General features: G+C 43.7%; 2 protein-coding genes across 6 annotated transcripts in view; both read right to left on the bottom strand.

The window, feature by feature from the left end:
- TLL2 (tolloid like 2) overlaps positions 1 to 2,993 on the bottom strand; it is a 139,482-nt gene extending 136,489 nt beyond the window's left edge. Inside the window, exon 1 of the mRNA XM_082423659.1 lies at positions 2,545 to 2,993. Coding sequence (XP_082279785.1) covers positions 2,545 to 2,734 — 190 coding nt within the window. The 5' untranslated portion in view covers positions 2,735 to 2,993. The remainder of the gene's footprint in view (positions 1 to 2,544) is intronic.
- Positions 2,994 to 7,357: 4,364 nt separating this feature from the next.
- The window catches only part of TM9SF3 (transmembrane 9 superfamily member 3), a 76,882-nt gene continuing 72,112 nt past the window's right edge, over positions 7,358 to 12,127 (bottom strand). For all 5 annotated transcript variants that reach the window (XR_014253089.1, XR_014253090.1, XM_082423723.1 and 2 more), the window contains one exon: positions 7,358 to 11,559. Coding sequence is in view for 3 of the 5 variants with exons in the window: in XM_082423723.1 (XP_082279849.1) it covers positions 11,492 to 11,559 (68 nt within the window). In the remaining 2 variants the exon portion in view is untranslated. The remainder of the gene's footprint in view (positions 11,560 to 12,127) is intronic.

Here is a 12,127-nt window from a genome sequence, read left to right as displayed (position 1 = left end):
AGGGGCTTGCCAGGGTACACAGCTCCTGAGAGGTCAGGAACAGACCCCAGACTCTCCGTCTGCACTCTGCATCCACAGCAGAATGGAGACACACCCCGCCCCCGCCCCAGCTCAAGAAGGGGCAGGTGGGAGGTGTTTTAGGTTCAAAGCCCTGAGGCAGGTCCTAGGCAGAGGACTTCTGGCTAGAGGAGTCAGGGAGTTAGCATGTGACTGGGATAGGAGGGAAGGCTGCCCCTTAAGGTTTGGTTTGAATATGGAACCAGGAAAGACAGTGCTCCCCGCAAGCCGAGAGGCACTTTTTTACACTGAGTCTCCAGTCCTTGGTGAACTGCTTATTGTCCTTCCAGAAGGCGGTTCCCTTGCTCAGGGAATTTCCAGAAGCATGAGTAGACCGATGTGACATTTCCCCTAGGTCTCCCTTGCCATCGCCCTCTTCTGGTCACTCTTAGCATCAGCATGGATGAGGGAGAGGTCAAGGGGTTGGGAATATGGAGGATGGCTGCGGAGGATGAATGGAGCTGGCTGAAACCACACAGCTACTTTCCGGCCCTGCAGCCCATCCTGTCCTGTCTGTGAAGAGTCACAGAACACGCATGCCCTGGTTATCTAGCATCTTCTCCAAAATTACTGGAGAAAAATGAGGCCCCAACAGGCAAACCTGCTTTAGTGTTATTCCACAAGGCTGAGACCAGGACCTGGAGAGCCCTCACAGACGGACCTATGCCTCTTTCACCGGGATTCGCAGGCCCTAGATCAGCACCCAGCATCCCAGAGGTGCTCGATACATTCCCGAACGCACTGACTGCTGCCCCAGCCCAGGCCCCAGCTGCCCACACCGCCTCCCAGAGGCCCCAGTTCACATCCAGTAAAGTCCAGGACCTGACAGGTGCAGGCGATGGCTGATCACTTCGCCCCCATCCCAGTTTTGCAGCCCCAGTGCCCTTCATTTCAGGCAAGGGCACCATTCAGTGCTCCAGAGACTCTTCAACCCGGTCAGGACCGAGGGCCCATGAGGAACTGAGATACCTAAGTCAGGGCATACTACCTGCTGATATTCTCTCAAATTAGCCAGGAATCAACTCTGCCCTCCTTCCCAACTCAGAAGCCCCACAAGGTACAGCAATAATAGATGGCTATGCTGGAGGACTCTTCCTGCAGCATGAGCCCAGGACCCTCAGACCTGGTATGATCCTCAACCTTCACAAGATCCTCAAGTCTCACACTCTCCTAGGTCCTCTGGCCTCCCAGTAACCTGGTCGCCCCCAGACTTCACCCAGTTCTGACCTGTCCAACCCCCAGCCTAGACCACACTCGCTGCAGCAACAACACAAATCATTACAGTGTCATCACAATTATTCCATTTGCAGAGAATTTCCCCACAGATCATCTGAGTCCTCCTACAATTACTGTCCCTAATTCAGATGAGGAAACTGAGGCTACTAGAGTTTTCCAGGGAGTGAGGGAACGGGGTCACACTGGCTCATGCACGGCACTTCCCTCATCAACTGGAAGAAAAGCACCCTGCCCTTCTGCAGATGGAGGCTGCGAGCTTCCCTTGGTCCGCTCATCTCTGCGGGCCGCCGAGTGAAGCGGCCGGACCCTGCCTAGAGATAAACACCAGGAGCCGCTCGGCGGGCTTCTGAGACCGTCCGCTCTCGGGGGCGTGAGTATCCCTCTGTCCCAGCTGGGAACTGTCCCAGACCCATCGGCTTTCTTTGGAACATGCGCTTGGGCCCTTCTGGGGCTGACGCCTCAACTATTCCGGCTCGGAAGCTGCTCCCCTTGGGACACACAAGCCGGTTGGTGGTTAGTGGGAAGCGGGAGCTGCAGTGCCCCGCGCCAGAAAGATCCCCGCGTGCCGGGGCGCGGCTTCCTGGCGGGATTAGAGCACCTGACGGCTTCCATCTCCGCCGGCCCAGGGAGACCCCCAGGCGCGACCACACTGAGGGGGCTACAGGGAAGTTTGCGGCAACTTGAGTCATACACATTCCCCCTCGGCTACCTCTTTCTTTTTGCCTGCTGTGAAGCTTTTCGCTTTTTATACTCTCTTCCCAAGAGTAACCACAAGATCTTGGGAAACTTTGCGTGAAACTTAAAAATGCCATGAAATCGGAGCCAGCAACATCGTGTGAGCCTGAGAACGCCGCGCCCAGCCCGGCTCCCGCTCCTCTGCTCCAGCCCAGCGCGACCGACGGTGGCCCGTGTTGACCACCTGGCTGTCAGGCGACTCCGGCGCCCGCCCCAGTCCTTGGGCCCCCTCTCGGCCTCGGGCACACGCCCTCATTCGCTTTGGGAACGCTCCCGCGGCCGCCACCCTGTGCGCGCCGCAAACCAGGGGCCGGGACGTCCCAGTCGGAGTGTTATTTAAGCAGTCCCTCTGGGGCATTGTTTTCCCGGGGAGCTCGAGGGATCTCGGGGGGGGGGGGAGGGGAGGGGAGACCCGCCCCCCAGACGGCTGAGCTGGCTTGCCCACCACCTCATTTGCATTTCAAAGACAAACTTCTGCCGGACATCCCCGGCGGCGGAGGCGGCGGCGGCACCTACCGGCTTTGCACGGGTCATGGTAATGCTCCAGCTGCTGCTCCGCGCTCTCCTCGCCTTCCAGCACCGAGTAGTCCCAGGTGGCGTCCGAGCTCTCCCCGAGCCCCCAGGCGTCGCGGGGCAGCGGCAACAGCAGTAGCAGGAGAGGCAGCAGCAGTGGCACAAGGGCCCCGAGCGCAGTCACCCGGGGCATGATTGCGAGGGGCCGGCGAAGACCGAGGGAGTTGGGAGCACCGAAATCTGGGCCCTAGCGGGGGACGGTGTACAGGGTCGGGTCGGCGGCGACCCGGGAGCGGCGATTACGCGCGGCTGCCCGGCATGGCTCGGGCGTGGAACCAGCAGAGCGCGGCGTCCCGGTCCGCGTCGGCGCGCCCAGGCAGCAGCAGCCGCTCGGAGCTACTTGCCCGGCGGCCGAGGCTGCGGCGGCTGCGACCGTGGCGGTGGCGGCGGTGGTTGGAGCAGTGGCCGCTCCGCCCCTCTCCACCCGGGCTGGACCGCACAGACCTCGCCAGGGGCCCCGGGCAGCCAATCACTCGGGCGCCCGAGGCGAGGCCCCTCCTCTTCCCGGCACCTCCGCAACTTCGGAGGAAGGGGAGCGAGGTGAACAGGCTGAAGGCAAGGACCCTGGGCCAGCCGCGCTGCCCCAGAGCCGAGGGAGCCCTTCTCCGGGCGCCACCGCGCCTCCGGCCCCCCAAAACGCTGCTCCTTAAGATCAGGGCTGGACTTCCCGCCTTGCTGTATTCTGAAAACTCACTTTGCAACTCCCCGATGCACACGTGGGTGAAGGCAGGAGGCTGTGGTTAGAGCTCTGAGCTCAGGACCAGGAACCCGATGTGAGCGATCCCTGATACCAAATCACTATGTGCTTTTCGTACAATCGTTTCTCTGTAGGGATGAAGCGAATCTTCTCTCTGGTTGCTTTCGGCGCAGAAAAAAAAAAAATCGAGGATTACGCTCCTCTCAGCTTTCTCAAACTTCCCTCGTCCAGCCTTGAAGGGCGCTTGCTTGCAGCGCCCACCTAGCCTAACGTGTGGCTGGTGATTTGAGTGGCTTAGGGAAGGATGATTTAAAATGACGGACTTCCCCTCTTTGTGACCCCATCCTTTAGTAAAACAGTGTAAGATGCTTCAAATAGGCAAAAAGATTGACAAACAGCTGTACGTGCTATTTGTGTTAAACTACAGACATGTTTTATTAAATAAGCCACTCACCATTAACTTGATTGAATAAAAACGACCAATTTCTGAAGTCTGGTTAATTTTGTGCCAATTAAAAACATATGCCCAAATAATTTAAGAGAATAATCAAGAGCTATTTGAAAACCCCTCCTACGTTGTACCTTAAATGTAAAAATTGTTAGAACTGAGCCATTTCGATTTATAGACATAAAAAGTACTATTACAGAGAGACTTTTCAGAGACCTTTCTATGCAAGCAAAATGGCCCGAATCATGAAGTAAAACACACCAATGTGTAGAGATTTTCAGCATCACTCCCAGTAGAATCTTTTTTCATTTAAACTGCAAGCAGAAAAAAGTGGACTGAGCTTTCCTTTTAGATTTTCATATGGTTTCACAGCCACTAATGACAAGAGCTGACAGGGAGCCCCGAGCTGGGCTTTACACAGGATTCCGAATTTCTTGCAGTATGATCATCTGTCTTCTCATCTAGTAAGTAGGGTAACAAGTCCTTCAAACCAGCAAAGATTTAAAAGTTAACCACTGGACGGGTGCTACTGGATATTTTGTCTGGGCCCTAAGAAATGCAAGTTGACCCTGCTTCATGCTAAATCTTCATCAAATGGGCACATACAGAATGGAGCCAGATTGGGCAAGAACTGACAGACAGGAGGAAGTAATCTGGGGTGGGTGTGTGGGTAGAATGGATGTCACCAAATGGCAGGGAAGGCCAAGTGGCCATTAAACAGGTGTGGGAAGGGGTTGAACATCATTTCTGCCTGAACACTAGGAGTCAAACCCAACGCCATAGGTCTCTGCATTCAACCCAGTGAAGGTCACCACCTGTCAGTAGAGAAGTCCACAAAGTCAACAGCTCAAAAGCCTAACAAACTTCTGTGACACTTCCACGTCTCCAGATGGCACTAGGCAAACAGCCAACTGGCCTCCTCATTAGCAGGGAATTCCTCCGGAAAATAGACATTACAGGCAACCTCTTGGGCAAACACTGAGGTTGTGAGCTTTTATTGCCTCTAATCCCCACCTCATGAGTAGCTGCCAGGCTTCTCACCAACACTCTTCGCCCAAATATTTTGAAGACAGTCATGCTCCGGGATGAGCAAACGGCAGTTTTATGTCAGAAGCCCTGTTTAAACGCTATTTTAAAGGCTATCAAACAAATCAACAAACTATTTGAGTCATAGTACAGAAAAGTTAGATAGGAACAATTGAAAGGGATGGTTAATATTTTCTTCTCAGTTCTATGGTTTCTGATTTCACTCACCACTTTTATATTTTCAACTTTAATCGGGGTTCAAATAACTTTTAAAATGTATCTTTTAAATCCCACGAAAAAACTAAAGATAGATTTAGAATAAAAGGCTTTGTGATCTAAAGCCGCTCAACTCAGTTCCATTATCACATTCATAATTTGTGGGTTTCCTCCCCCATAGCTCATGGTCCTGTGGAAACGTGGAAGTCATTACAAGCTTCCCCCCCTTTTAGTCAGATGTCTGTCCTCCACTCAACTCATTCCAGCTCTACCCCTATGCCCCGAGTGACGCGGCTCTTGCAGCAGCTCTCAGATGCCTCCACACCTACCAAGTTTTATCCTCCTTACCTACTCCACAGAGGCCACTTTCTCCTCCTCGTGCCTTTCCAGGTTACTATACACCATCTTCTCCAAGGCAGGGAGCAGAACCTCCAGGGTAAAGCGGGCACTCTCATTTGCTGGTTCATTTCTTAGTTTACATTAACTGACCACTGAGAAGGTACTTCGAGTTTTAAAAATATTTAATACTGTTACAATTTTTAGCAGCTGCTGGAAACCTTCTGTGGCTCTCTGAAACCTCTACCCAAGCCCGTAAGGGTGGCACGTCAGGTCCTCCATCCGCCACCAGGCCGTCCTTCCACGTGGATTCCAGCCTTGGCTCTTGCCACCTCCGTCTCTCCACTCTTGTTGCATTAAACACCTTGCAGTCATCCTAACAGGGCCTTGCTGCTTCACACCTCCATGTCCTTGCCGGGGACAACTTCATAACCACACAGCCTGCATCTTCATGCCACCATTACTGCAGCTACCACAACTATGACACTTGCTTATTTATGTCTATCCTACCCTTCTGGGTCTCTAGCCTGCAGCAGACCCGTCTGACCAACTCTAACTTGGAAAGCGCCTTCCACGTCTTACTCTCTAGACCCTCTCTTCCCTTCAGTGACCTCCAAGGTTAAGTCCCATAATCTTAGTGGCTTAGACTGAGCCACTAAGAACTGCAACATTGGCCAGTTTAAATGACTTACATCAAGTTCTCCCTACAACCATGTCCTCCATTTTAAAAATTTGAAACTCCTATCACTTTAAGCATGCAACACTTTGAAAATAACTTTAAAAACGTTTGTAGACCACATTACCACCGTTGACTCCATGTGTCCCAATGCAAGCTTATTCCCTCCCCCTTTTCTAATGTTAAACTGTAGATTAGCTATTTAATAAAAGTTCTCACTTTGAAATCCAGAAGGTGGTTGTATAGCAGATTCCTTTATACTCCTAGTTTTCTAATCAGACAAAAAAGTGTTCACTAAAGAGATCAAAAGTAACTCAAATTTGCACCAATATAACTATTTGGCTAACAGGAATTGCCGAGTATAATACGTGTCAACTGAGTCTGGTAATAAAATCAAGGGGAGAAAAGAACCAAGGAGGTTGACAATAATTTAAATAACTAGTTAAAACCGAAGATGAAGAAAAAGTACAAATAGACCTGCAGAAACTAACCACTAATTTTGATGTAGTACAATAAAAATAATCCCTTCCGTTGGTATAGAACACTCATTTCCAGTATGATCTCTATGACAATATTTCCAATATTATCTCTTCCATAGGCTGGAGAGGTGATATCCCCATTTTACAGTTACACCAGTCAAGACAATAGGACCCTAATTTTGATTACTTCTGGGCTAAAAATAAGAAACTCTTTAGCTGCTCTAGTCTCTTACCTATAAAATGTAGCTGTCTACCCTATCAGCTTCACAGGATAGTTGTGAGAAAACATATGTGAAATTGTTGTGAAACAGTAATAAGTACTAGACAAATGCAATGCATTACCAATCAGGAGAATGACAGGCATGGGGTAATGGGGTTTGAATGCAGGAGTCAGAGTTTGTATATAAAGAAAGTCAAAGGAATGGTAATAAAAGAGAAAAATCATTTCTTAAAAAGACAAACCTTGTTCATTGTACCATTCTTTCCATTTTCTGTACTTTTTTTTTTTTTCAAAATATAAAGCTGGGGGAAAAAACCAAATCTCAAATTTTAAATCCTTTGTTTCAGGGGTCAGCCCACTATGGCCCACTGGCTGTTTTTGTTGTTTTATTGGAACACAGCCATGCTCATTAGTTGATGTACTTTCTCCCATGGCTGTTGTGCTACAATGGTAGAGCAGTTGTTACGGAGACTGTACAACTCTCAAAGCCTCAAATATTTCCTATTGGGCTCTTTACAGAAAGTTTGCTGACCCCTGCTTTATTTAATTGTGGAAAGCTATTAGTAATCTCTTCATATGCGTGCCAATAATAATGGGTTATCCCTTATGCTTGGTTCACCTGTTTCAAAAAGGAAATAAATAAAGCATCCAAGGGAAGAACATTTGACTTTTTATTACTTTTTAAAAATCCAACTTCAGTTAGATTAACAGACTAGGTTAGAACTTCAAATGTGATACATTATATACTGCACTGGATTTCTATTACTAAAAAGCCAGTTGGAATATGGCCTACACAAATCACGGGTGGGTACAAAAATGGAAGTAATCATTGAGCATTAACTGTTTCCTTTCAACTCTGTCACCGATTGTCTGTACTCTGTGGGGATTTATAGATTCATGTTTGACACAGTTGAAAATCCCAAGTGGGACTGCTTTTCCAAAGATACTCTGTTGTCCTTCAAATAGAACGCCATGTTATTTCCTCCTTGCCTAAGCTCTTACTTGTAATGTTTATAACTTTCAAATGACCTAAACTGATGAATTACAGTTAACACACAGAATGCTGCTTTATCAGTCAATTATTAGCAAGACTCGTTCACCAGTACTTCAAGGTAAACATTCTTCACAACAGTTTATTTCCATCTCCTAATACAGTGAAACAAGAACTTATAACTTTAAGTGAAACTTAAAACTTTACTTTTGTCTTTGCACAATTCTGCCTACAGTTCCAAAGAGAATGTCAAATTAGATGGCTTTTAGAAAATGCTCATAGGAGAGAACAAGAGTTATTCCTCATACTGAATTTAAATTTTATAAAATTTCTGCAGCTATATGTCAACTTTCTGAACTACCCTACCTCTAAATCTAGTCTATATCTATACATACTTCCAAACAATCTTTATAAATTTTCACTTCTCTGATCTCCTTAACATCTCGATTGCTAAAATATAGCTTCAAAAGTATGCAGTTTTTAAGAAGATATAAAACATTAATGAATACTTGTGTTCTCGTATGTCACTACTCCTATTTATTACGTGTTCCAATAAATCAACAGAATGAAGCACTAAGACACGCTGAAATCTAAACTTAAAACCCAGATGGAACTTCAGTGTATAGATTACAAATAGGCTTTTCTTTCCCAGAATTCATATACAGAAGCCCTTCGGTATATAGCTTTTCCTGAACAAATGACATTAATACATTTTTTCCTTTTTTACATTTGTAAAAATTCAGGAAATCTTAAAATAATATTTATTTGCAAGACATTTGGCATAAGGTGATCAATAAACATTTAGGAAACAAAAGCTTTATCGAAATGAATACAATTTGTGGATAAACCCTGAATAAAGGGGCTTTTGGAAGAACCGGAATTTGCAGCAGCCGCCTTTAGAAAGAGGGCCATCCACTCGCAATGGAAAATACTCAAGCATACTGTTCACTAGGTTCAGAAATCACCACAATATAATGAATTCTAAGGGCGTGGGGCTCAATTTACGGGCAAACTCAGCATGATCTAGGAGTCCAACATGATATACTAAAGAATGCTTTACCACCCTTCCAGCCATTACACTTCCACCTTATCCTACTCTTGTACTAGGATATATGTATTAACAATGTCACTTACTAATGTACCTAAATTTCAGGAGAAGCGTCCTTACGGATACAAATACCCAGTTTTTGAGAGTGTTCAAAGCATCAGCTGATAAGTTGAACAAATGTTAACAAATGAAAGACAACTAGCATTTATGGAGTGGAAAAACCCTACCTACCCTTTAATTAACTTAAATAACATATTTTACCATTCCACAACTGAGAGCTAGGGAGCTAAACTATTTGTGGATTACATCTTCTTCAAGAGACACACACACACACCCAGCCCCTCTATGAAGCCATAAACCAAAACCTATTTTTTAAAGGACTTTTCAAGGTGACTTATACTCATTTTAATGGAGCTCTTAATGTATTTGGAAATTAGAAAATTATTTTTCAGTGAAGATTCCAAAGGACTTTAAATACAGATCAATTTAGTAAAAGAATTGGTGTACCTGAAAGCAGCTAAACCACTCATTCTTTAAAAACCCTACATCTTACTTGCAAGATTCATGAGAAACAAATTTCATTTTATTAAGACAGAAGCTTGCCACCCAATTTACAATCTATCAGACTCTATGTTCTTATAAGTACTTAACACATAGTTTAAAAGTTACATAATATAAGCCATTAAGTACTGACTTTTAGTTCCTTTTCTTATAAGATCTTAAAGGCAGGTGTGAGAAGAAAGAGAAAATGGAGGAACCAGTAGATTACACTTAATATAATATTTTGGTTTGGAGAAGAGGATTTACCTACAGCTTTTGATCAAATTTCTGTTTGTTCATGTCAGCCATACTTAAGTAGTAAGAAATCAAACTTTTCACCCTTTATAGTCCTTACATGCTACATTATAGGATGAAGAGTTTCTTAATTTATAGAAACATATTTTGTAATGAAAACACCTTATGTAACTCTGAATGGCATGAGTTTCCCATTAAGGTTTAAATTACAGCTGTTTCGAGTCTTTCTAAAAATACCAATATACAGTATTGTTTGTTTAGGTGGTCATTTGCATAGCAAACTATTAAACTAGAAACTCAATGGTTCTAGGAAAACTTCACATTATGGATCGTTCCAGAAAGATGTATTCAAAATTAAAGTTACTTCTCTTAGAAAACTATAACCTTTATTTGCTCATCCCCTAGTAAGCTAACCACTTTTACCCATCCCCACTTTACATGGTACACCAACCTGAACAGATTCTGTGCCACAATTTCATTCAAAGGGCTTCTCATTCACTTTGTGACTGTACTGGATAATCTAGATGTAAGCAAGTTCGGGGATTTTAAAGTAATTGTACCCTGTATTAGAAAAGCATGGTTTATAGTAGAGTAAAAAATTTGCATTCAGTAATTGCCTTTTGAAAAGATATCTTCAAATTGCAAACACATGTATTTTCACAAAACAATTTGGTCAGGAAGTTTTATTTTAACATTCTAAAGCAGTAACGCTTTAGATGTTACTTAAGTGCCCCAGACAGGATTAACAAAATTAAATGTTTCTAAATTACAAATTCAGCTCCTGTAGGAGTCTCAGGAAAAAAACAAAGAAAACAATCCCCCCTCCCAAAAGAAGTATGAACACACACATTTTGAAGAAACCCCAATGTTTCATGCAGTGGTAGGCAAGATGTAAAAAGCCACCCAAATTCACACATTTCTACACCAATCATATCAGAAAAAAGGACTCCGTAGTCAATCTGTACATCCAAATGCATTTGGGAATCTACACCTACGTTACATTATTTAATGTTATATACATTTATTACCCACCCCCCTTGTTTTTAATAATTTCTTATGTAAAACCTTCATTCAAACCCAAAAAAGATGTAAGACTAACTTGGGGGGAGGGGGCAGATAATCACTTTAGACATTCAGTTAAAATGTAGTTTATCTAAATCACAAAATGTTTAATAAAAACAAATATCTCCTCCATTTAATACTTTGCTTTCTAACTGTACAGTAAATTGCATTGTAGAGAGTACACCTCTATCTTCAGACTGTATCTTCTTTGGATGGAATTAAGATGTAACTGGATAGTTTTAAGATAAATAAATGGGAAGTTGGTCCAACTAAGATGACAGCAGATATATTACACGCAGGATTTAATAGTTTTAAATTCTCTCTGTAAAAAAAAAAAAAAAGGATGCAGTTGAATTGGAAAAAAAAAAAAAAAAGGCAGGTCAAAAAAGAACCCAGGTTCAATATATAAAAATGTCCCACAATAAGTTGACGATGGCAGTAAAAATAAGAGAAAAAATTAATCTTTCTGGAACATCATTTTTCAATAACGTAGAAACACTAGTGCCAGGAAGATTTCTATTCATGTAATTTTAGCATCCAAGTTTCCCTCTATTTATTTTATTGGAACAAATGCTTTAAATAAACTATTTGTCCTCTTCACTGAAGAGAGCTGGTCTGTTTCATCTTTAATGAGCTAGTTTTTGGGAAGATTAGCCATGTACTGTAGTAATGCCTACTGCATAAAATCCAAGCATTTGCTGTGAACAGTTGGAGAAAGCAGTCAGTTAAGAACCTAGGATCAATGGAAATAGATGTTACTTTAAGCCATCCATGAAAGAGAGACCCACAAAGTACCCAGTATTAAAGCCCAAATCTCTTCTTGCGCTTTTTTTGCTGTGCAAGTTCCACCCCTGTGAAAGAGAAATTGATCCGAAGTTCCAGGTTTTCTTGGGTCTTTAGTCAATTTTCACATTAGTATAGATTTTTCGGACAAAGGCACTTGTTCCCATGTAACCAATTGCTCCTGTAAAGATAAAATAAGATGTTTTGAAACAAATACATACATAGCAGTATCCATCATTCACAAACAAACACTAAATGCTCTCTGCTCTGAAAAGTTATTCTTTTTCCAAGATAACATCTTTTGTTAGTATTCTCTCTGAACTTATTAAAATAGTGTCATTTGTTCCGCAAGTCACCTGTTACTGTCATACACCAAGTTTGACCTGATGTAGTATTTTTATAATTAAATATCAATTAATACATGAAATTATGAACTATATGAATTAATCTCTTATAAAGAATAATTTCAGAATGACAAAAATTTGTTAAATGAAAAAAACATGTTTTTTTTTAAATTTAAGCATAGATTTTTCTAGGTCATTAAAACAATATTAACATGTTCCCCAAACCATATGATACCTTATGGATAATTCAGTAAGAAGTGACTGGGGATTCTCTCAGGGACGGACTGAGAACCACGACCCAGTGCCATTTGAAGCTCTAGGGAGGAGGCTTCTTTTTTTATGTTTAAATTGTAGAGGCTATGTGATTGGTAGAAAGGCAGGCATTTGAAGACATGCATAAGAGAG

Source organism: Balaenoptera physalus (assembly GCF_965194825.1).
Source record: "Balaenoptera physalus genome assembly, chromosome: 14".
Classification (NCBI taxonomy): domain Eukaryota; kingdom Metazoa; phylum Chordata; class Mammalia; order Artiodactyla; family Balaenopteridae; genus Balaenoptera; species Balaenoptera physalus.
The sequence above is the reverse complement of the archived record's forward strand: the minus strand, read 5'-3'. Positions and strand labels throughout refer to the sequence as shown.